The sequence below is a fragment of the Pomacea canaliculata genome, linkage group LG9, assembly GCF_003073045.1.
Source record: "Pomacea canaliculata isolate SZHN2017 linkage group LG9, ASM307304v1, whole genome shotgun sequence".
NCBI lineage: Eukaryota > Metazoa > Mollusca > Gastropoda > Architaenioglossa > Ampullariidae > Pomacea > Pomacea canaliculata.
This window is the reverse complement of record NC_037598.1, coordinates 18433228-18457767: the sequence shown is the minus strand read 5'-3', so window position 1 is coordinate 18457767 and position 24540 is coordinate 18433228. Positions and strand designations below refer to the sequence as shown.

At 35.9% G+C, this 24540-nt stretch overlaps 2 protein-coding genes across 2 annotated transcripts; one reads left to right on the top strand and one right to left on the bottom strand.

The window, feature by feature from the left end:
• Positions 1 to 713: 713 nt before the first annotated feature.
• LOC112572254 lies at positions 714 to 2009 on the bottom strand. The gene is made up of 3 exons (XM_025251835.1): positions 1744 to 2009; positions 1183 to 1326; positions 714 to 934 (listed from the first exon to the last, which is right to left on the bottom strand). The coding sequence occupies exons 1-3, from the start codon at positions 1912 to 1914 to the stop codon at positions 863 to 865; spliced, it is 387 nt and encodes a 128-aa protein (XP_025107620.1). The 5' UTR covers positions 1915 to 2009; the 3' UTR covers positions 714 to 862.
• Positions 1939 to 23774, top strand: LOC112572253 (alpha-mannosidase 2C1-like). The gene is given in 34 exon segments (XM_025251834.1): positions 1939 to 2067; positions 2899 to 2982; positions 3274 to 3376; positions 3606 to 3706; positions 3709 to 3730; positions 3834 to 3957; positions 4348 to 4415; positions 4764 to 4899; positions 4901 to 4942; positions 5239 to 5333; positions 7790 to 7881; positions 9333 to 9439; positions 9768 to 9878; positions 10045 to 10137; positions 11041 to 11157; positions 11706 to 11801; positions 11987 to 12082; positions 13573 to 13664; positions 14000 to 14053; positions 14698 to 14824; positions 15142 to 15366; positions 15605 to 15635; positions 16159 to 16220; positions 16395 to 16554; positions 16820 to 16911; positions 17323 to 17519; positions 17705 to 17774; positions 18004 to 18090; positions 18319 to 18462; positions 18666 to 18775; positions 19601 to 19680; positions 20631 to 20779; positions 21344 to 21450; positions 22597 to 23774. Coding segments are annotated over 32 exon segments (3312 nt in total). The 5' UTR covers positions 1939 to 2067; positions 2899 to 2982; positions 3274 to 3275; the 3' UTR covers positions 22721 to 23774.
• Positions 23775 to 24540: the final 766 nt, after the last annotated feature.

Here is a 24540-nt window from a genome sequence, read left to right as displayed (position 1 = left end):
AAACTCAAAATCTTTACTGATTTGGTGAGAGGCACTTTACTGCTGTCCCAGTATACTGTTTCTTTGGAAGGTCATCAAAGAAACCAGTCAATAATGAAGGTGATTCAACAACAGCCTAGATACGAACCACTGTAATATCTTGACACTGTTATGAGAAGATGCAGTAAGGCAAGGCAGGACTACTAATCATTAACAGGTATAAAGATTACTCATTTGCACACTTTTTTTTTTTTTTTATACTATGTTTTTTCTGTCATGATATTGTTATTTCTTCCCTTCATTTAGGTCCTATCAAATCTGTGCTCATCCAAGCATATTTTATCACTCATCAGGTTCATATTTAATCTGTATGCATTAGTATGTGTGATTGCATGTCTGTCTAGAAGCAGAGGGAAATGGTTTATGTCTCACAACTTCAGTAATCAGTGGTTGCATGTCATCTCTAAAAAGTGGTTGTATTTATTGACTGGAGGTCAGCATCTGTAAATCTTGAACAGTATGGGGGGTTTCATTAGATTTTGTAAGATAAACAGTAGATGATGTGGTTACGGAAGCTTGAAAGTTCTGCGAGCTGCTATTTGAGTGTCCCTAGACAACACTTACTACAACAGGTGTTAAACAATCTTTAAAATCATTTTTATTTTTTTCCCCTCTAAAACTTGAGTATGATCCATGGCTTTATCTGCACTTGCCTTCACTCTCTTTATTTTTTTTTTTTTGTTTACTTTATTTGGCAACAAATCAATTTAAGATAAATGGTGCTCATTTACAAACAAGTTTATTATAATGAAAGTTCAAGCTCTATGATTTCTTTTGCGCTAAAGTCCACACAAAATCATGTAGAGGACAGAACCAAATCCATTCAGTACATGAATTTCCACAGGCGATCCTTGTAAGGAACTTGTCCAGATCGCAATTTGGCTTCGTTCTCTTCCTGTAAGATATTTTAACACACAGACACAAACATACACATGAACCGTTATGTAGAAATATAGCATATATAAGCGACAGCATCACAAAATAATAAAATCTTAAATTAACTGAAATAAACCGTGTCATACTTTTATTCCCTGCATATGTTCACATGGGCATACACATGGGCACACACATGCACTCTTTCCTTTCTAAGGGCCAAAATGAAAAAAAAAAACTAAAAATTATCTTTGTAAAAATTGCACCAACCTTGTCTTTCGTGGATATATATGTCAATAAGCCAACAGGCAACACTATATATAAGAAACCAAACCATGTGGTTTTTGGTGTCACTTTAAAGTGGTCAAAATTTGTTGCTCGCATTGACATAAAGCGTTGCACAGCAGGGTCAAACTGTAAAAGAAGAAAGAACATCACAATCTTTAAATCTTCCTTTCACTGAAATAAAATTAGACACATACTTTACTTTAACAATGGAATAAACTATGTGTCTTTGGATGAACTATGCATTCTAATTACTGATGCCTTTACGCAATTCCAATATCAAAGTTTTAGCACATACAAGTCTGATTACTGTTTACCAGCATATTTTTAGGATAAAAAAAATACTTCTTATCTTTTTAATTTATTAAAATTAAAAGGTAGAAGGTAAGCATGATACAATAGTGACATGCTCGTATGCCCAATACAGATAATTTAGTTTAGTCCTTGTTACCAGACGTTCTCCCTCTGTACTGCTAATGAGTGGAACTCTCTTAATGCCACTAAGATTAGTATTGACTGTTATCAAATAAGTAAAACTTGACTCACTATATGACCTCCGTCGTGTGAGCCACGGTAAGGGTCTGTAACCTTTTTCTGCCATTCAGCCTTCATGGCATCTCGCATTTTGGCTCTTTCCCTGATAGCCTTCAACTCTCTCTGGCTTATGTCATAGTTCTTCCATGGATCCCAAGGAAGTTTCTTAGCCTGGTCAGCCATTGCTTTGTGTTCTGAAGTGTGTCAAAAACACACAGATACACGACGAACTTGTCCGTGCATACACCGTCCTTGGCCTGGATAAACCACCTAACTTCCGCTGAGGTCTTGGTCAGCCAGAAGGGTGGGCGTGCAAGGGAGCAGTTTAGTCCGTCTGTAAGTTAGAGTTTTTGTACGAAACATAAACAGATTAAGCTTTTTTTGTAAAAGTTATAAATGCGTCAGCAAATTGCAATCATCTTGTTCACTATTTATCTTTAGTACACATCACTTTAAAGAATGCTGATGACATGACAAAATAACGGCTGATACAACATTAAAATGCCAACAAGGCACATATATTCAACTGGTATATAATACTTTTGCGCTCGATTTTGTTGTGGTTCAAATACTCGCATGTCACAACTACAGAGAGAGGCTCAGGGTTCAGATATTGTCTCGAGAAACTGTGTGGTACCTGTTCGCACGGTCAGCCGACGGGGGGTTTCCTTCCCACTTCTTCTCCACATATAGTGCGAAATCATCACTAGGTCGAAGCACTTTCCCACTAAAGCAAGCAACCGACCATCTAAGGTACATAATAGATGCACACATTCAGACATATATACCATACGAACAATTAACCCACTAATCAAGCACGAAAAGCAATACCTATGCATATCGATACAGTCAAACAGCAGGGACAGAACAATTATACTGACAGACTTTGGTAATATGCATTAGTGAGATTTCTCACACACTGGAAAACGGGATGGTACTTAAACCAACCTGAATTGATAAATTAAGGCAAAGAAGAGTCCAACATGTCAGATTTAAAAAAGTGGAGTGCCTATAAGTTTCGGCATCCTTAAGATATCTGTGTTTATATAGTGCTTTTTCCCATCAGCCTCTAAATTTTTATAGAAGGCACATAAGCAGACATTAAACAAGCAACTACTTCATGCTATAATTATTCACACTAAGACACATACTGTATCTCTTTCACAGTACTTGCGTGCACACATGCACAGAGAGGAAAAGGTGTCAGAGAAGTGAGAGAGGTAGAGAACTGGTGGAAACATTTAATCACAGGTAAAAGGTCAATTTATTGTAATGCAAATCAGCACTTCTTGTTAAATTTAATGTGTGCTTTTAGTGTTTCAGGATTATTCAGTGGCTGGTTCAGTAAACATGAAAATAATCTTCCCTGTTAATGTAATTTTTATTTGTATTCATCTTTGGCAATCTCCAGTATATATTTAGATAAAGACTCCTGTCTCATGCAGGTAATGGAAGTTAAGTTTATAATAGAAGTATCAAACTGTAAAGTACAAATTGGTATGAAATGGAAGCGTAATCAAACTGTCCCTTAATTTGTTCAAGCAATGGAGCCACACATTACTTTCAAACACAGAAGAACAACTCTGGAGCGAGCTGAGAAGTTCATATCGCTTCATCATTTTGCTGATATAAACCTACAGAGCAGGTGAGAACATCAGCCAGATAGGGATGTTAAGGAACATTCTGCTTTATGTTGTGATTATTTAATGACTCAGACCTAAAATGAGCAGTTTTAAGCTTACACACTTCATGATAAAAAGGGAAAACAAAATAAACATATGTTTATGCCTTTGTGTGTATATATGTCAGTCTGTTTTTCTTTCAGTACATGATGTATTACTAGCAGTAACTAATATAAAGTTTGCATTCTATAGGCTGTATCCAGAGAGGATACCAGTCACCAGTGTATCCCACTTTGCAGCCCCAGGAAGAATAACATATGCTGAAGCCATCCAAGGGAAATTCAAACCAGTGAAAGTGGAGATTCCTTTGGCCCATCGTAAGTTTGCATTAGATATTTTAGGTTAGACTTTGTATTTAGATCCTTGTTAATACAGTCACACATTATCAGATCACTTAATTATGTCTGTTCATCTTTTTAGGTGGGCTACTCACTGGTTTTGCTTAAACATAACTGTGCCTGACAACTGGGTACATAAGGAAGTGAGACTCATCTGGGATTCAAGGAGTGAGGCCATGGTCTGGATTGATGGACAGCCCAAACAGGTATAGGTAGAGTATTAACATTTGACAAGCATAAACTTAATATTTTTCATATCAAATGGTTTTATATCTGAACCTATAACTGTCTTTTTGAACCTTCTGAAAGTCAGTCATTAAAGTACTTTTATCTCCAGCAGCCTAATGTGATAACAGTGTAACTGTAAACAGTTTCTTTTAATAATTTGCTTCAGAGGTTTGTTTTTAATGCATGTTCTGTCCTTGTGTTCTTCATAAAACTCTCAGAGGTTATAACTTAATGAATTTCTTTACTTTCCACTTTTGGGAGTTTTACATTTTGAATGTTTATGATGTACTTTAACCTTTTTGTCAATAATTTTCCTTACAATAAACATCTGAGAATATTGAAACCTAGATTTTATTATTTATTTGCAGGGATTAAGTGCAGAAAAAGACCGATTTGATTACATTTTGTCATACAAACATGAAAAGAACAGTTTAAGGTATGTATGTTTATGACATCATAAATTTATAATTCTAAAGTTACAATGTTTCAGGAATCAGAAATAATATGTCAAAGAGTTTTTATGATTTTACCAACATGGAACTGCACAGACATGATGTTTAATGTGATATAAGGAGTTTACATCAATATTCTTTTACTTTCTTATGCTGTTAATTTTTAATCCTTAGTTTTACCTTTAGATTTTGTCAATTCTGAACATAAACACAATACAGAGTACAAAAATATGTTTGAACTATTTATTCTGATGCATATATTTTAATTTTTTATCTGTAAAACAGTATTCTTGCTCTTTGATCTAAATCAAGTCCAGTTTCATTTGTGTTAGCTATCAAGTTTACATTGAAATGGCCTGCAATGGACTGTTTGGTGTGGGGAAAAATGGTATGATAGCACCAAGTGACCCCAGCAAAAACTTTACACTACAAAGAGTTGAGATAGCAATATTTGACAGAGATGTGTATAACCTTAATACTTGACTTGGAAATACTACATGGGATGAGCAAAGTAAGTAAAGCCATTGTTTAAGCTTCCTGCAGTGTCTTACATGATCATGTTAATAGTGTTTTCCAGCAAAAGAAAACAGAAATATGTGATGAAGTAAACAAAATAAAGCATGCATACAGAATAAAAAGGGAAGAGTGTTGCAGTCTTGTAGTTAAAATACTTGCTTTTCCCTACTGCAGCGAGAGGTCTTAGGGTTCATATTTGTCTTGTGACTATTTAACTTTAGTGTACAAATGACCTAATGAAAGAGTTAGAGGAGAGTGTATCATGACTAAAATTTGCTGTTGTGAATACAGGAACTTCCAGAGGCGGAGAGGGGTTTTCAAGCTTTGTATGCAGCAAATGACTTTGTCAATACCTGTGATCCGAAAAATAGAGAAACTTATCACAGGTAAAGTGAATATTGTCTGTAGAGTTTAAATAAATTGCAGATTTCTTAAGCATCTAATGTAAATAAGCAAATCCTTAGAAAATATTGTATACCCTGCATTTGTTCGTATTAGGAATCTAGGAATAGGTAGTTAGTGTTTATAGATATTCAGTTGTCATATTCCATTACTTTTCCATATTGTCTAATCAATAAATTTGTTACTTATTACATTTGATTTCTGTCTTTTTTGGACAAAAGTCCTCAACTTTCATTTCCTAAAAAATATAGATACAACAGTTTTTGTAACTCCAACATAGAGTGCATCATCTGCTTTTCTCTTTGATGTTGATAGTAAAACAAAGCAAATTTGTGCTTTGGCCTCATTCTAGAGATTAATGCAGAAACTTTGTCTGCAAGCTGTCCAGAGATATACAGATATACATCTGTGATCTAAACGTAAAACGGATTCCTCATAAACAGGTATTACAAAGAGCTAACTAAATTTGCATGTCCCTTATGTTTCATGCAGCATCATCTTCAAATTTTCAGTATTTTACCATTTGTCCCTACCCCTCCTCACCTTCTTTCTCTTGGTGCAAGTGTGCTCATAAATATAAATAAGAGATCTGGTATTATTAAAGTACTAGTAATAAAATATTATCTTTGAAAAGAAACTCTAAGGAACAATGGTAATAGTGCAAAATTGAAAGATATGTCTCTAAAGATTTAGCACTTGCTTGATCATAATATAGACACAGGATGTTTCTGCCTTAACTCTACGGAACCTGTCTGCTGCATTCACCACTATATATTCTCTATGGAATTTCTGGACCCTCACTACTATGGTTCAGCTCCTATCTCACTGATAGGATCCAGACTGTTTGTAGAGGGTCTATATAACATCTTGTCCTGCTCCACTTTCTTGTTAGGTTCCCCAAGGCTCAGTGCTCGACCCCATCCTGTTCATTTTGTACATGAAACCACTTTCATCATGCATCCAGTCTCACATTTTTCTCATGATCATATGCTGATGACACAACTGTACTGTTCCACTCCACTGGCTGAGTCTCCCTTGCTATCAGCATTATAGAAGTCTGTATTAGTGACGTCAAAGACTGGATGGTAAAAAACAAGCTTAAACTCAACGATGATAAAACAGAAGGCCTCCTGTACTTGAGAAGAAGACATCATTGTTTGTCAGTCTGCCCAAACACATCAAGGTGGATGAAACCAAAAACGCCTTGATGTCGTCTATCAGGAATCTGGGATTCATCGTCACTGCTGACATGACCCTAGAATGATGTTACAGCAGTCTCTCATTCTGCCTATTATGAGCTACATAAGATAGCACCATCCGTCACATTCTATCTACACACACTACCAACACTGTATTTGTTCTTTCTAGGCTTGATCACTGCAACTCATTGCTCGTAGGCTGCCCCTCATACCTCATTAATAAATTCAGAAAGTACAGAACTCCGCTGCACATCTGATACTTATGAGCTAGGAACTGAGCCATATCACTCCTCTTCTTCATTTTCTGCACTGGCTATGCATCCAGTAAAAATCTGCTGCATTTTAATTTCTTTGCTGGCTCCTGCCTGACTATTTCTCTGAATTTCTTTTTCCCTACATCCTAGCCAGAAAACTATGCTCTTCGTCTGATGACTATATCCTTGCTATTCTTGTCACCAAACCAAGAACATATGGTCACAGGAATTTTAGTTATTGTGCTGCAAAACAGTGGAACTCTCTCATCTTACATATTCTACACCTATCCACATTGGATCTTTTAAATTTGCACTGAAAATACACTACCTTGAATATTACTCCTCTACACAATGCTACTCCTTTTTCAAAACTGTTTAGAAGCGGTCCGGTGGCGCAACGGTTAGCGCTGTTAGCGCCTGTCACCAATACAGTACAGGTTGGCTGCCCTGAGTTCATTTCTCGTCTCGGGCATGCTGATCTTTCTCTGCACGTGGCATCTGTTTACAGGGCTGGCTGCTTGCCGTAATATAGCCTTAGTTGCTGACACGGCGTAAAACACCAATTCCCCCCCCCTCAAACTGTTTAAAAAACCCTCATTTTCTGATTATTGCTTTTTTCCTTCTCGTCTTCCTCTGTTGAATCGCAACACCCTAAATTTTATTATCTGATACCTCTTCACATTTTCTATGTTTGTTTTTTATTAGTCATCATCATCAGTACTGTTTTTCATCCTTCTGTTCCTTCATATGTTGTCCATGTCTCATTCGAATGCAAAGAGCATGCACCTTTTGAGTATGCACTATACCAGTCTTACATTTTTTTTATTATTATCATAATCTTAGTGGAAGACCAAAACTATGCTCATGTCTGATGCTGCTAAGTGCTTGTTTTTGCTTTGATAAGGTAATTTTATCCATTGATTATCTTAATAGATTACTTCTGTAGCATCTGATTTGCAAATAAATACTGCATTACATAATGTTTAGAGCCAGTGACATTGCAAAGAAATTCTTCAAGCAAAGAAATGGAGAAAGTCAGCACACCATTTATGCAATGGGCCATTCCCATATTGATACAGGTTTGGATATATCATAAGCCATTATAAATTTCTGTAGCAAATAATTGATGAGAAAGTAGTTTTCTAGTCTGACAAGTTAAATATATAAATAGAGGGTGTCCACAAGGTCTATTTACAATTTCAAGATTTTATTAAAAAAACAAATAAACAGTCAAATCTGTGAAATTATTAGAGGAGGAGAAGTAGACATTCAAGTTTGTTTTTTTTTGCCTTATTTAATACCCTTCTATGTGGGCACCATCAGTCGCTCGTGCTTGTTCACCTGCTGAATGTGATAGCTGTAACTGTCTGGCAGCAGTACACATAGATTTTGAAGGAGAAAGAGTGAAGGATTGTCTTACACAATCAACGTTTTCTTTGTCATCCACTCCTCTCTTTATCCAATACTGTCCCTGTCTCCATACATTTCTTGTTCCATGCACAACTTGACAGACATGATGGTGTATGTCTTGTGCCATTCATGAATTGATAGACATGATGGCAGATATCGTGTGCCATGCACAATGTGATGGATGTGATGGTGGATGCTGTAGTCCTGTAGTTTTACCTAGTCTGCTTATCCGATTTTGTTTCAACAAACCACGATACACATTGTGCCTTTTGTTGAGGAGTAGCCATCTTTCTTAGGGATTTATTCAACAGCCTCTCTTTCATCAAGAGGGTACTTGAAATATACAAATACCATGTGATTAAAAACTGTGATGATGACAAATTTGATTAACATGTCTATTGCCCTTTTAGTAATTTTTTTTAAATTGTAAAGAGACTTTGTGTACACCCTTTATATTGTCCAGTTGAGCTTTTGCTTTTTTTCTTGTTACATTCTGAACAGTATATGTTGCTTATTCTATTGAGAGATTATCCACCTCATTTTTCTTTTCTTGTCTTGTTGTGCCTCTTTGAGTGACTGAGAGAAAGAAAGATAGTGTGAGAGTGTAAATGACTGCATGCATGTACTTGCTAATTTGGGTTTTTTCTTTTTCTCATACTATTAGTCTTTCTCTCTCTGTAAGATTTGAAGCATTGCAGAGATGTTTTTAAGAAATTTTTAAAAAGCTTTGAAACTTTACAAGCCTGGAGAAATTGGAGGCATTGACCAAAACTGACATTGACAAAATATATTTCTTTATTTCATCTTAGACATGATACCAGTCAAATTCTGCAGTAGAAATATGTGAAGAAGAATTAAATGTACAATTCACATACTTTATTTTATTTTTCTGGTTTGATTATCCATGTAAAGTGTTATTGTATAAAGTGATTCAATACAGTTTTCATATTTAAAATTAGATCAATTATCACCTTCTGATTTAGGCATCCATGCTCTATGTTTATTTGAGCAATTAAATAATAGTGCTGTAGCATAAATTTTACTTATTTAAACAATTAAAATTAAAACACAACAGATTATTATCTTATAGTATTTGTGATTTTGTGTTCTTTATGTATAGCATGGCTATGGCCATATGCAGAAACTATTCGTAAATGTGCACGAAGCTGGAGCTGCACATTAAGATTGATGGAGCAGTATCCCAATTTTACCTTCACATGCTCTCAGGTCTGAAATGATCATGTCTGCAAGCTTTCTCCATCTTTCCTTTATATGTTGGCATATACATTAGACAAGGATGACTCATCTATCATAAGTGAACTGCAGTAAATTGTAGCTTTAGAAAATCAGTCTGTCTGCAAAGGCACTTTTAAAGAACTCTGATGCTTGAAAAGCAAAAGAAGAATGATACTACAGGAAACATAATGCATAAAAGGATGTACTTGTTCATAGTTTCTGAGTTAGAACTCAGAAAATATTTTTTAAAAATTGTGACTTTCAATGGTTATAAGGAATTCAGAAGCTGAAATCATTAGTAGTTAAGGTTATGTTGCAGGCACAGCAGTATGCTTGGGTAAAAGAGTATTATCCAAGCATATACCAGGACATCTGCAAGTTTGTAAATGCAGGACAATTTGTACCAGTGGGAGGCACTTGGGTTGAAATGGTGACTTCTTTTCATTTGTAATTATGATACTGCTGAATCAGTTTATAACTTTTTATTTTGCAGCAATTATATGTTGGCTTATATCTGTATTACAATTGCAGTTTAGAGTCAATCATACATTTTTATAATTTTTATTTTACAGGAATTCTTTATTCTGTGTTTGTAGGATGGCTATGTGCCCAGTGGTGAAGCATTTGTTCGGCAGTTTCTGTATGGACAGCGTTTTTTTCAACAAGAGTTTGGAATTAAATGCACAGAGGTTAGTAGCCTATTGCTTATTTATTTCAATCACATCAGTTCATGTCACCAAAGATTAGAAAGACTGAAAGCTTATGTCTTTCTTTTTTTTAATTTGACTGTTGTTATATGTTGTGCTGTGAGTATTAGCTGATGGTGTTTAGACTGAGTGAAAGTATAATAAGTGCATGTGTCTGATGAAAAATATATATATGGATAAGCATTAATGTGTGTTCCAGAAAAAATGCTAATGAGTCATTGTCAGTGAGTTGATAATGAATGGAGGTGTTAATAATAAAAACTTTAACCTGTTTACAGATTTGCACAAGTAAATTAAGGTTGATAGCTTTAATTATTTTAAGTACTTTTCTTTTTATTTAATTATTTTTATCTAAAACCAAAAAAATGTTCTCTACCATAAATAGTGGTATGAGTGTATTAGGGAAAAAAAATTAAGCTGATTAAGCTGAAATCACTTTTATCTATATGTCCACACGACTTCTTTGCTCATCTTCTGACACCAAGCTTTTTCAAGTCCCATTAAGACAAGAAGTATGGCCAGATGTCTTTCTCCTACCAGCCCATCAACATGGAACTGATTACCTTTAGCCTTCGTCACTATGATTCTCTTAGTCATCTTAATCATAAGAGAGACTTTGTTGTGACCCTGTCCTGACCATGAGTGTGCATAACATGTGTCTGTATTTGCCTTGTGTATGAGTAGGTATGTCTGTTGTAGAAGTGAGCATGTCTGTTACATGCAATATTGATGCATGGTGTGAGTGATTCCAGTTATGAGGATAGGTCTGTCTATCACTTCTGGGATCAAAGTGCTCGGAGCAAATCATTGGAAAAGCGCTGTAAAAATGTTCATTATCATTACCATGGAAAGTTAAAAGATGAATTTTTATTTCTTTTAAAACAGTTCTGGCTTCCTGACACCTTTGGATATTCTGGCCAGCTGCCCCAGATCATGAGACAATGTGGCATCACTCGCTTTCTCACCCAAAAACTGAGTTGGAACCTCATTAATAAATTCCCGGTGAGCAGATGTCATAATAGCATGCATCTTTTTATTATAGATCTATATATAGGACACAATTATACTAAAAGAACTCAGATTTTATTTTCAGCGTAGATTACATCTAACAGCTGTCTGACAAATGATTTGATTTGATAATTTTAAAAGCCATTTCAATTTTGTTAACAAAATATCATCTGCTGAAATACACAAAAGGGAGTGTTAACTGCCATCAGGCATTCGGAGTGAAAAATGCTGGTCATATTTTTTTATGTTTTAGTTCTCAATGTTGTCAGTAGTTAGACACCTGTAGACTTACACTTGACTGCAGATATATTTTGATACTCTATTGCACTTTAATTTTCTATTGTGCACAGAACATCTTCTATTAACTTTGAAAGAAGTCTTTATTATGAAGAGAGCAAAACTAACTGGGAATAAATGGGTAAACAATGGGTGAACAGAAAATTACAAGCTACATAGTTCATACATCAAAGTGGCAGCACAGTGAGGATTTGTTGGTAGCAGTAGTATATAGATGGTGTTTTCAGTACCAGTTGGCATTTCAGCATCACACATTTTGGTGGGAAGGGATTGATGGCTCTACAGTCCTGACTCACTTCCCACCTGGAGACTCATACTGTATGGAATGTCAGGTTAAAGAGGTGAGACACTGAGCATGCTGCCTCATCAGCTTTCAGTGTAGTATGTAGTTTTTTTTGTTTTGTTTGTGATTTGGGGTTTTTCTTTGGCTTTTTGCTTTGATGTTATTTAATTTCTGCCTTTGCTCTTGATCTTCCTTTCACAATGTCAAAGTAAAGAGATCACAACAAATTAAAAAAAATTTCAGCACCATACATTTTGGTGGGAAGGAATTGATGGATCTAAAGTCCTAAGTCATTTTCCACCTGGTGACTCGTACCATATGGAGGGCCAGGTGAAGGAGGTGAGACTGAATAGTGTAGGAATCATGTATCTTTGAGTTGATGAATATCTGGAATTAGTTTAACCCTTTGGGCATGATAGGCCACAATTATGGCTTTGCTGGGAAATATGACAATTTTCATTACTTTTATTGCAAAGTTCAAATTTTCTCCTTTCCAAAAATGTATAGTTTTCTTGGTCTAATGTTTACCTGAGAGCAACAAAAAATAAAAATTCAAACTTCACCCACTGTCATCTTCACAGTCTTCAGTTATTAGCTGATCTTTGTAATACTTACACTTTTATGTCATGCTCAGAGGGTTAAATAAGATAGGACGTAATGATCAGTGATGTAAGTGGACTATGAGATGTACTTTTTGTTGTGAGTATCTTCAAAAACTTTTAACTGACAAGCCTTAAGTGCAGCTCCTTGACATGCATGTGGATATAGAGATCATAAATAAAGATTTGTTTCCTTATACTAACAATCTACACTATTTTAAAGTTCTTTCCATATACATTATGGCTTAATGACATAACAGGTACAGTATTATTTGTTTTTATTGATAATTGTTAAAACCAAAGTTCTTGACATTCTAATTTCTTTGATGCTTAACATTTTGTTTGAAATGTCTGACTAATCATAATTCAAATTATTTGTCTTTAAATTTTTGTTTTCGTTATTCATTTATAATTTATACCATTATACAGCTTCAGATGATTTCATTAGATTTCACTTTTTGTAACAGTCTGAAAGTATGCAGGACTTCTGAATGACCTAATGACTTTTATTTTAAACATTATGTTTGAGCAAATTTTGGATGAAATTCCAGAGTTTATTTCACACATACTCAGACTCTCTATCACACACCTACCACCCCACACACACCACCATTACCACCCCACCCAGTCACGACCACTCATACACCATTACCACGCGCAACCACGATCTATATTACACGTCATCACACACCACCACAACACCTCGCACAGCCATGCACCACCACACCACCACCACCAACACACAAACACACACAAGGCCAACATTGATTGAAAAAAAAAGAGTGAGAATTGGATTTTTGGATCTGAAGATTTGTTATAGGAACAAAACTTAAGTCTTAATGTTACGTCCTTGGAATGTATGGCTTGGTTTACTAATAATGTTCATTTCACTTAAAAATATATATTGTTCAGATTCTTTAATGCCATGTGCCATTTTATTTATTAGTCTTTGATAATTATGAACATGTCATCAAAAGCATCAAGAATAGGAATAAAAATTCTTGAAGCACCTTAATATGAGCAGAATTAACAACTAGTTCCCATGTGCTGGAACCAGTGTGCTACTAAGATGCCAGATTCTTACAGCGTAAAGATCATAATTTTAAGATGAAAAACGTTCTTTCTTATGAAAGAAAGAATTGATTATTATAAAACTTACATTTAATTTGAGTACAAATTTGAAACTTATAAAAAATGCTTTTAGTGATAATGCATGAATTTTATCTGTAGATATTGTACACTGTGAACAACTTCAGAGACAAAGGCCGGTCTTCACGTAGTATTTTTCTCTTCGGCTATGGAGATGGTGGAAATGGCCCTGAGTAAGTATTGACCTTGGTTCTGTAATGAGAGCAAAGAGACAATTTTAACAGAAGGTTTGGATGTTCTAGATGGTATTAGATGACCATGATGGCATTCTGAAATGCTAGTTCTAGATGGGGGCATAAAACTGATTGTGTAAATGAGTAAATGATGATGAGTTAAGCTACATACTTAGATCTCCAATTATACTTATTCTGTATTTGAAATAATTAAAGATGAAATAAATCATGGGTGTAAGGTAAAATTATGGTTCCTTATCCAAATTTGAGGAAAGCCATCGCTGTGATGTGTTTTTGACTGTGAATACGATGATCCTGTTTGTATTTCTTTTCAGTGAACATATGCTGGGTCGTTTGAAGCGCATGGAAGACATTGATGGTCTTCCGAAGTATGTGTATATTTTTGATAGCAAAACATAAAAGGATAATATCTTTTAATGTTATTTTTTCAATAGAATCCTTTATATTAAATTTATAGAATAACATGGAATGCAATGTTTTCATTTAATTTTCTTCTTGTTAGTATATTTAGGATTTATGAAAATATGCAACCTTTCTATCAAAATATTTAACTTGAAATGTAAAAAATGAAAAACCCATGAAAGAAGGAAAAAAATACCTGAATGCCTCTAGATTTACCACAATCTGTTAATCTCTAAAATAGCTCATAATATCTGCGGAAAAACTGAAGGAGCGAGTTGCAAGTTCAAAGTTCCTAAAAAATTTGTTGATAACACCATTTTCTTCATTAACATCACCAACTTAAAAGTGTGATACTGTGTTACCTTCTTGTCTTTTTCTTAAACAAAATCTAGTAACACTGGCTCCTTATAACAAGACACAATGTTCTGACACTACAAAAATATGAAATATTTACACTAGACACTATGTTAACTCAATGACACGTTGCATGACTACTGGTCTTCATATATAACTATACAGAATATGCTTAAATATATTTATATTATACAAACATTTAATATGATGATGTATCTGTCATCATCTGCATATCAGATGCCATGTGCTATTTCAGAGTGAAGATGAGCACACCCAATGAGTTTTTCTCGGCTGTGGAGCAGGAAGACAGGGCTAGATTGTGTACCTGGAGAGGTGAGCTTTATTTGGAATTGCACAATGGAACCTACACAACCCACGCCCAGGTAAGCCAAAAATTTTCTTTGCAATAATGATACACCATATTTTTCATGATTAATTTTTAAGTTCATATGTGTCTTTCTTTGTTAGTTGTCACTCCTAAATTTTTTCTTTTTTTTTTTTTTTTTTTTGCTGTTAGTAGGGGAATCTGTAGTAAAAAGCAACATTTCATATCTATTTTAACAGCTATTTTATGCTATATTTTGTTGTTATTGAAGTCTTCTTTTTGCTTTTATTTTAATTATTGAGTTAATTATGTGTCCACTGTAGTTTGGTAAATGGAAAGGATATATTTCTCAATGAAAAATATTTTTTGTTGCAGGTAAAAAGAAGAAATCGTTGCTGTGAATTTCTTCTTCAGGAGTTAGAACAGCTGTGGACAGTGGCTGTGGCTTTTAGAGGTAGTACTACTGCTGAAAGTCAGGAATTAGAAGGAAACTGCACGTACCCAGACTGCATATACCCAGGCAAAGCTATGGAGAGGCTGTGGAAGCTGGTGCTGCTGAATCAGTTTCATGATGTGCTCCCAGGTTCCTCGATCACCATTGTGAGTCCTTTATAGTTATTATCTTGTGCATCACTGTAACAGGTCACATGATTTTTAGAAATGAAAATATCATGAAAGTACATCTGGCAGTCCACTGATACTTTTCAAGTTATGGTAAATCTCTAAAGATTGCTTTTTAAAATCTTAACTAGTGCAGATATATAAAACAGATATTTGTGGTAAACATTTGTTTTAAAAGTGAATGTTTTGTATTCCATATTGTTCACTTTCCCCATAGGTATATGATGATGCTCACCAGTACTACAAAGGTAAAGTATAATTTATAATGAAACAGAAATGTGATAACTTATTACAAGATAACACTTTATTTATCCTAGAGGTAATTTAGGGCAGCTCATTGAAAAGTCGGTGATTAGTCATTACTTTGATGTAAGAAAGTCTAAAAAGTAAAAAATTCAATACCAGTGATTTTTTTTAAAATCGTTTTGAGTCTCAGTAGATTTTCCTGACAGTCTGTGATATGCACTCTCATGTATTGTACATACAGAAGTATTACATGAATTACGATAGTTTATAAAGAAAAGCAGGAACACATATATGCAACTTTTCTATGAGGTGTGTATGATGATATCATATTATTTGTTTTATAAATGGTCAAGGCAACTTGATTATTTCTTGATATGTTCATTAGACATGAATATTTTATGTGCATAGTGTTTTGTTAAGAAGGAAATGCATGTAACTTTTTAACATATGTCCTCTGGGAAAAGTAAACATGCATTTCCTTATTGTTTCATTGTGGTTGACAGTAATATGCATTTTATTTTACAGAGATAGAGAATGAAGGTTCAGAACTCCTAAAAAAAGTTTTGTCTCTGCTGGGCACGTATTTGGTGAGTTGAAATGCTGAAAAAGAGTGTTGAGAATACAATGGTAAAGAGCTAAGCAGTGGAAAAGAATCACTTATCAATGAATCTTCATAAGTCATTTGATCAAATGTGCTTGATAAATAATTTATAAAGAATTATTTGTTTTTTTTCCTGCTGAATGTTTGAAAATCTTAACAGAATCAGGAAAGGAAGGTAGACGGTTCACCTTTGGTGGTGAACACACTAAGCTGGCAGAGGACAGCAGTTGTGGAAGTACCTCAAGATAGAAGTATTGAATCAGCCCCACAGCAACACATTCCCTCTCTGACTCAGATTGACAAGAAGGCTAATACACTTGGTAAGAATAGCCAGCAGACTAGCAGCAAAGACTGTGCTTGTGATAACTTTATGTCAGAAGAAGACGAGATGTAGAGTTCAACAAGAGAATAATGGTACATTCCTGTTAACAAGAGATATCTTTCACTTTATCTGAAATTTTCTTATTTTGTTAACTTAATGTGTAATTTTTTTGGTCAATCCGAGTTTTCAAAAATTGCTGTAACTTGTGTTCACATCTTTACTCATACTCTGGTATATATATTTTGCCTTTTTTTTTTTTGCAGCACTGATTCAAGTGCCAAGTTGTAGTGTTGGTGGACTAAACAATTATTTGATAGACATTGATAGCAAAAACTACGCTAGTGCTGTTGTTCAGGTATTTGATTTTAAGTTTTATTTGTGTATTCAAATTATGATTTAATTAGTGGAAAAGTTTGCTGTGGGATAGAGGAAACCTTCTGTTATTTGGTTAGCTTTTGTGGTCCAAATCTTGTATTTCATCATAACAGTGGCTTTTCACATCTGCAAGATTTGCTTTGTCTGGACTTAGGAGCAAAGGTTCATGTGCATGCCATATCTAATCATAGTCTCAAAGTATCACCATGAGTGATAAAAGTTTTAATAAACATAATCCAGAGAATGTTTTGGTTTTGCCTTTGTTTCTCAGTCATAAGTAGTCGACGTCATTTAGAGCGACCACTATAATGTGTTAGTTTTTCTTTAGAATATTGGAAACCGGGGACTCTGTGGCCTGACCTGCTCCATTTTTAATTTCTGTTTCTACTAGGGAGACTTAATTGTACTGCATAATTCTCACCTGCGTGCTGTGATTGATGCCTCTGGGCGTTTGGTTTCACTGCAACTTGCTGAATCATCCATAGAATATTTAAAGAAAGGTTGCTGTGGCAACCAGTTCATTCTTTATGATGATGTGCCACTGTACTGGGATGCTTGGGATGTTATGGATTACAACCTGGAGACAAGGTATGCTTGGACTGTCAGTCATCTAAATGCTTACTCATGAAAGACTCTTGAACAATTTCTGACATGAACATTGCACATAAGGATGGTTAAATTCTGAATTTTTTTCTTACTGTGTTAATAGGAATAAAGAAAATATCAGGTAATGAGTAAATCATAAATTAATTACTCTTTTGCATGGATTTCAGGAGACCTTTAGATGATGTTATCCGGAAAGCAGAAATTACAGAGAATGGACCACTGAGAGTTAGTGTGGAGGTAATAATTGAAGCAGATTGAAAGGCAGCAGAAAGCTAACTGCAATGTTTATATTGCTGTGCTGTCAGTTTTTGTCTGAAACAAAGAGGAGAATTTAGGAACAGGATGGACAGTGCACTATGCTCCAAAAAGGAATAGTGGAACAAAAAAATCTTGTTGGTGAGGACTGAAAGGTATTGGCATTGCCTTTTGGCAGACTGGACTGAAAAGTGTTTGTCTATCTGTGCAGGTGAGTTATCAGATCAGCAGCAAGAGTGTTATCATGCAGACCATTCAGCTAGATGCCAACTGTTCTTACATCAGGTTTCATACCAAGGTATGTGCTTGCAGGAGATCCCAGGAGATGAAGAAAGTGATGGTGCATTATGTTTGTATATTGACAAGTGAAAAAGATGTTTAGCAATGATTCTTAACAATGTTGTAACAATGATTTGAATGGCATGATTGATTTTAAATAAACTTGATTTGGAAATTGCTTAGATCTCAGACATTTGTTATTAGAAATGTATGACTAAGTCAGAAGCATTTAATTTTGGATGTAAAGGTTGACTGGCATGAGAATCGTAAATTCCTCAAAGTGGAGTTCCCGTCATCAGTGCATACAATGGAGGCAACCTATGAGGTCCAGTTTGGGGCTTTGCAGCGACCCAACCACTATAATACATCTTGGGATTCTGCCAAATTTGAGGTAAATCTTGATTTATATGTAAGCTTTTTAATCCCTAAATCTTCAGTTTTAGCAAGCCTTTGAGATGTGAAAGCTATTTGTTTTGATTGTTTCTTTTGATTTTTTTGTTGTTGTTTGTTGCTTTAGTATAAATATTATTGTATTTATGCAATAGATGGTGTGACAAAAACTGGATTAATTTGGAACCTGACTAATTTGAACAGGTGTGTGGTCAGAAATGGGCAGACCTCTCTCAGTATGGCATGGGTCTGAGTGTGATGACAGATTCCAAATATGGCTACTCTGCTTTTGGGGGAGTTCTTCGCATTTCTTTGTAAGTAAAGTGTCTTTTTAAAAATGTTTGCTTAGATGTACAGAGAGGTGTTTTTTCCCTTCTGCATTTGACTAATCATGCCCTTATCATGTTTTTCTTGCAGGCAGTGACCTCTGCTCTCCGGTGTAGGTCAGAGGCTGATTGACATTTAGATGGGTGTTTAGGGACCAGATTTGTTGTGGTTTGTTGAGCAAACAGGATTGCAAAAAGTGTTATGGTGTTTGGTATGCCACTCAACAAAGCTATTATGCCAGTCCTCCTGAGTTGGCTGCTGAGCTTGCAGTGCCCAATCCTCAGTACATTGCAAGAGTGATGGTGAATCTGTTTTGCTGTTTTTGTCAAAATACTCAACTCTATCCAGGTCAGGTATCTGCAGGTCAAGATTTCATTTTTCATTCTTTTGTCATCATTTTCTTCAAGATGGTTACCTGCAAAGCTGATGACCCTTGATGCCCATGCTTTCAGTTTGGAATGGTCTTCTAGGTGGCCAACCAAACCTGATGAGTCCATCCTTAGAGAGATTTGCTTGCTGTGGCTGATTAGTATCCTCTGTCTTGGTTTTTGGTCTAGAGTTTTCCATTTCCACAGTGCTGTTTGCCTTCAGCTAGGAAGTTTGTTTCATGGGGCAAATGAAATGCATTGCACATTTTTATTCATTGTGAATTAAGTACAGTTACAATGTCAGCTATTAGAAGTTTTTATTTTAAAGGATATTGTGATGGCATGTCATTAAAGAATGATAATGTTAAGAATTATGTTAGCAAGTTTGTTATATCCCTGTGTAGTATTTCATGTGTGTGCATCAACACATGCTCGTGTGCACAGGCTGCGGTCACCAAAAGCACCTGATGATACAGCAGACATGGGAAGTCATGAGTTCTGCTATGCTGTCATGCCCCATAAAGGTAATTAGCTTGGTAATGCAAGGATTATTTATAGCGAATTAGCCAGAAAGAAAGCTATGTGGAAAATATAATAAATGTAATATATAAATATACATGCACACCATATACATAGGGTTGAAGAGAAAGGAATGTCACTGTCTTAGTGATTGAGTTCTTTACTTTCAAAATGGCTTGAAAATAAATAGAAAATCTTTGTGAAATGCTAGGTAATGCAGATGTAGGAGGTAGAGATCGAGGCACCTGATCAGTTATATCAGCTTTAGTTATGTCTTGCTAGCAACGATTAGAAGAGCTCAACATCTGCTTTGAGTTATTTTTTAGGAAGGTAATGGTATTTACATCTGACACACAAGCCGTCTTAGATTCCAAAATATGAAAAGAAAGTTTAGAAATTCCCATGCCAAGCATAAAATTTATCATAACTGTAATCAAGTAAACACTTACCTAATGTTAATGTTGGCAAGCGGTAAGGGAGTTTTTTTTTTTTTTTTTTTTATTTTGAGGAGCTAGCTACTAAACCTGTATTATGGTAAAGACATTTATTTAACCCAGTAAACAGGTGCAACATGCAAAGAGAATAGTATGTTGAAGATGAACCCAAGATGGGAAATCCCCAATGTTTTAGTGATTGTCGGGCTGGGAAGGAGAAGGGATTGCTAAAAGGATGGTGACACTGGAGAGAAGGTTGGGGCATTGTTAGAGGGATGGTGACACTGTGTTGAGCTGGAGAGATGGATGGATTAATTGTTAGAGGGACTATGACACTATGTTGGGCTGGAAAGAATGTTGGGGGGAAAGGGGGCTTGCATACTTCTGAGCAGTATTCCTACATAAAAGGTTTTAGCAAATAATGTACCATTAAGAGTGTAGCCTCAAATCTTTCAGTATCCTCGGAAGAAACTTTCTTTTCTATTTTCTGTGAATTAAAATACTTTTTCCACATGTTTTAGGCTCTTGGCAAGAAGCTGGTGTGGTGCAAGCTGCATTTGAACTCAACCGTCCATTGCACATTTCTGATTCTGTTCAGGTCACTTCTAGTCTTCCAAGGAGGTTCTTCTGGTTGGATTCACAAGAAGTTTTATTAGATACCATCAAAATGGTGAGTTATGATTCTTGTAATTATAATTTTTATTTTATTAATTAAAAAGGGTTTAAATGCTAATAGAGTTACAGAAGTGGCAAACATAAGTGTGCTCCACACAGTGTGATGGTGCATGTTTGTGTGTGCATGTGCATGCAATAGTTGGGTATATATAATAGACTATATAGTCTACTTTAAACAGAGGAAATTACAATTTGCCTCATAAAAGCACCTTAAAAAGCTACATAGCAGAAGATATGAATCCCCTATACATCTGAGCATGCATAGAGACCTAGACAGACTTTAGACTTTATTCTGTGAAGGCCATAGCCCTTAACTGAAGAGGGTGAATATAAAAGCATAGAAAACATGAAAAACATCTTTACATAGATGTGAATAGTAAATGCATCCATATTGTAATATAATCATTTAATATTTTGCAATAATATTTTGGTGAGGCATACATGTAAGAAACCTAGACAGAGGGAAAGAATAAAAAGGATCAGGGGGAGAGAACAGATATCATTAAAGTATGACAATATCAACTGCTACCATTCACTGAATTATTTGTTAAATTTCTAGAGTGAGGACGACTCTGCCAAGGTGCTGGTCTTGAGGCTGTACGAAGCTTATGGAGGTCAGGTGCAGACAACTCTCAGGACTTCTTTGCCTGTGCACTCTATTTGCAGGTGAGACAATCCACAGCTTTAATTTTGTTTATATACAGCCTCTTTTTCATCCAGGATCACGTTAAGATTTTTAAGACAGCATGCTACTGTGGTTCGTAATTAGGGGCGACAAATTATCCAAACAGACTGGCATTTTGGGTGAGCATTGGAGGACATGGCTTCGGAATACTGTATTTGTGTATGTGTGTGTGAAGGCAGAGAGAGAGAGAAGAAAAAAAAAAACGGAAAATATAGTTTTGGCCAACAGGTCGATTGTATGTTCACCTCATGGATATGTTTATAGATATTTCTACCCTGATTCTGTGCATTTATCTTCATTTAGCCAGACTGTACAATCAGCTTAGTCATTAATTAGTCCTTCGCAGTGATTAGGTGAATATACTCTGTACCTCTGCAATGCTGTGAAATTAATTGTAACCTCGGCCTGCAAAGCAGCCGGCAGCGCGCCTTTTAGAAGATTCATTTGCAACCGTGAGAAAATACGACTGAGGACGAGCAAAGCAGGACTGAGAAGGCTGCCTCATAAAGTCATCGTTATTTATCTTTTCTTTTTTGTTCATCTCAGTGCTTTGGCTTCATTCAACCATGGCAGTCATAAAACCGGCGTGATACTAAAATTAATGCCGTGGAAAGATTTTGTGTTCGCGTTGGATTTAATTGTCTCGCTTGTGATGCTGCAGCTTAAAGTGGTCCACGTCTACGTACGTATTCAGCAGGATGAGGTCTTCGATTTCAGTTTAGCTAGAGAGACGAAAAGATCAGAGTATATATATATATAAGGAAAAAGGAATTAAAGGATATAAAAGGAAAAGAAGAGAAGAATAAAAGTAGGCCAGATTCTCGTGATATTATGCTACATTTCCCCCTTCCATGAAATGCGCAGCCCATAGTTTTTAAAGACCTGCTCGACTGGTCCGAGTTATAAACATATTCTGGTGTCTGGTGCACGTGTTGATACACAACAGTGACATCGACGTGTTCTGGTGTCTACAGAGGTTGTCGCTTCATTGAAATCTTAAACGTGATAAGCACACACGAAGGGACAAAGGGGGGGGGGTATTTGGGTAGAGAGGTGGTGTTTTTTTCCCCCTTTCAAAAATACTAAAGCTGTTTGCTATTACAGAGACCTTTAATTGTCTGTTTCAGATGCAATTGTTTGGAAGAGAAACTGGAAGGAGGCGATGTTCCTGTCATTTACAAGGACGGTGTAGTCAGCATTCCCATCCAGCTCACTGCCTTCCAAGTTGTATCTTATCTACTGACGATTTAACTGGTCGGTCGGATCTGCCGGAGGAATTGTGAAAGAGGGGTCAGAGAAAGAGAACTAGCCAGACTGTGTTTATCGCCCTTGAAAAGTCACGAGTTGAGTCCCATGCTGGGGACATGGTTGTAAGAGAGAACGCAACTACTTCATAATTTAGCCGCATCTTAGTTTCCTTCGTGCGGTGAATCCGTTACCAGTACATGTAGTGCTGGTGCGCGATCTCTGGCACTTCGTAGACACGGCAGCGCGCCCAGTCCATCTTGCCTGCAATATGTTGGGAAGGCGCCGCGCTGTCCATCAATGTCAACCAACAGATCATCATTAATTTTATTATTATTATTGGCTGTCCAATTATTTCGACTTGTGTGCCATGTGATTTCAGTTATCCTTGGGCAATAGAGAGGTTACTTGACAACCACCCATTTTGTTGTGTTATCGACTATTTGATTCTGTTTACAGCCTTTTAGTTATGCTTTGACTGTTTATTTGTCGTTCTAGTTAAAATTAAAAGGACGTGAATTGGAATTAAGGAAGATTTTCTTTTAGACAGTCATTTAAAGAATGTTTTATTTATATTTTGCGTGCTTTAGCCGTTCTGTTTATAAAATAGAATGTTTCTGGTTTAGTTAGTGATTTTGATGGGTTGTAAATTAATGTCAGCCGTTAGTTTGATGGATTCGCCAATGAATGTACAGTCAGACTCCTGAAAGCCATTGTAAGATGCAGAACTGACATTGCCAATAAATGACCTACTTATTACAAAACTGCATAACACACATAACAGACATTTTACATTCTGAATAATTGTTGCGATCTGTAAACTGCCCAATAGAGGACAATCCCAAGGCAATAAAAGCCAGTGTCAGTGTGGTGTGTAAGAATGTTTTGCATTGTCGAGACCCTCGATCTTCTGTGGAAACGTTTAATGTTGCTTTCGATTTCGTGGATGTAAAATTGCACTCTGATCTGTAAAACGAATTAAGTTTAGCAGTAAAATGGAATTAATAACTTTAATAGCAAAATTATACTCGTGTTTCAATAAAGTTTGTTGGGTCCATTATTGATACTGGTTGACACTGTAAGTGGCAAGGACATGAAAAACGTCATGAAATTCTCAATAGGTCGGTTACGTAGTGTCAGACAGGGGGAGGGGGAACTTCACGAACGTACGTGCCATCTAGATTAGGATGTAATAATGGTAAATATTTAACACAAGTGGGATGAATAAAAGCAGTTCAAAATTGTTTAAATTTCATTTAATACGGTATGTTACAAATATGATATAAATTTTGCAGGTATTGAAGAATTGAAAAGTCATGTGATAATGGAAATGTTTTTAAACAGAATGCCCGCATACTGGGAATTGATGACTGATTGACGTCCCAGACTAATGTAGCCCGCCGACTGTCAAAAGAAAAGTTGCTGCTCCCATCGAGACACGTGTTCTTGTCACATCTCACCCTTGACCTCTGAGGTCGCTGCATGATTAGACGAGGAAGCGGCTCCAGCAGATTGCGACGCCGTCATTAGGATACCTCAATACTAATCCGTGCATACAACACATCTTGATACTTTATTTGTTAGACTTTGGTATAGGGTGGGGTGGGGCGCAGTATTTGTCTTTCGCCTAGTGGGGGGGGGGGGCAGCAAAGCCTTGCGTATAGTCCACCTCCTCCGTCAGAAACATTCAGCAAAAGAGGCATTCAGTGTTAGGGAATAAAAGTGTGCAGTAAGAAAAAGTTCAGAAAAAAATCTACAATAGCTACGAGTAAAGATCGGTACTAATTGTTACAATTCTCAGAAATCCTATGAATCATTTTTTCACC

Excerpts from the sequence above, each read along its gene's own strand:
- LOC112572254 (XM_025251835.1), bottom strand. The coding sequence starts at position 1,914 with ATGGCTGACCAGGCTAAGAAACTTCCTTGGGATCCATGGAAGAACTAT. Across the intron at positions 1,327-1,743 it reads CACACGACGGAGGTCATATA|TTTGACCCTGCTGTGCAACG; the intron begins GTGAGTCAAGTT and ends CTTCTTTTACAG. Across the intron at positions 935-1,182 it reads ATATATCCACGAAAGACAAG|GAAGAGAACGAAGCCAAATT; the intron begins GTTGGTGCAATT and ends AATATCTTACAG.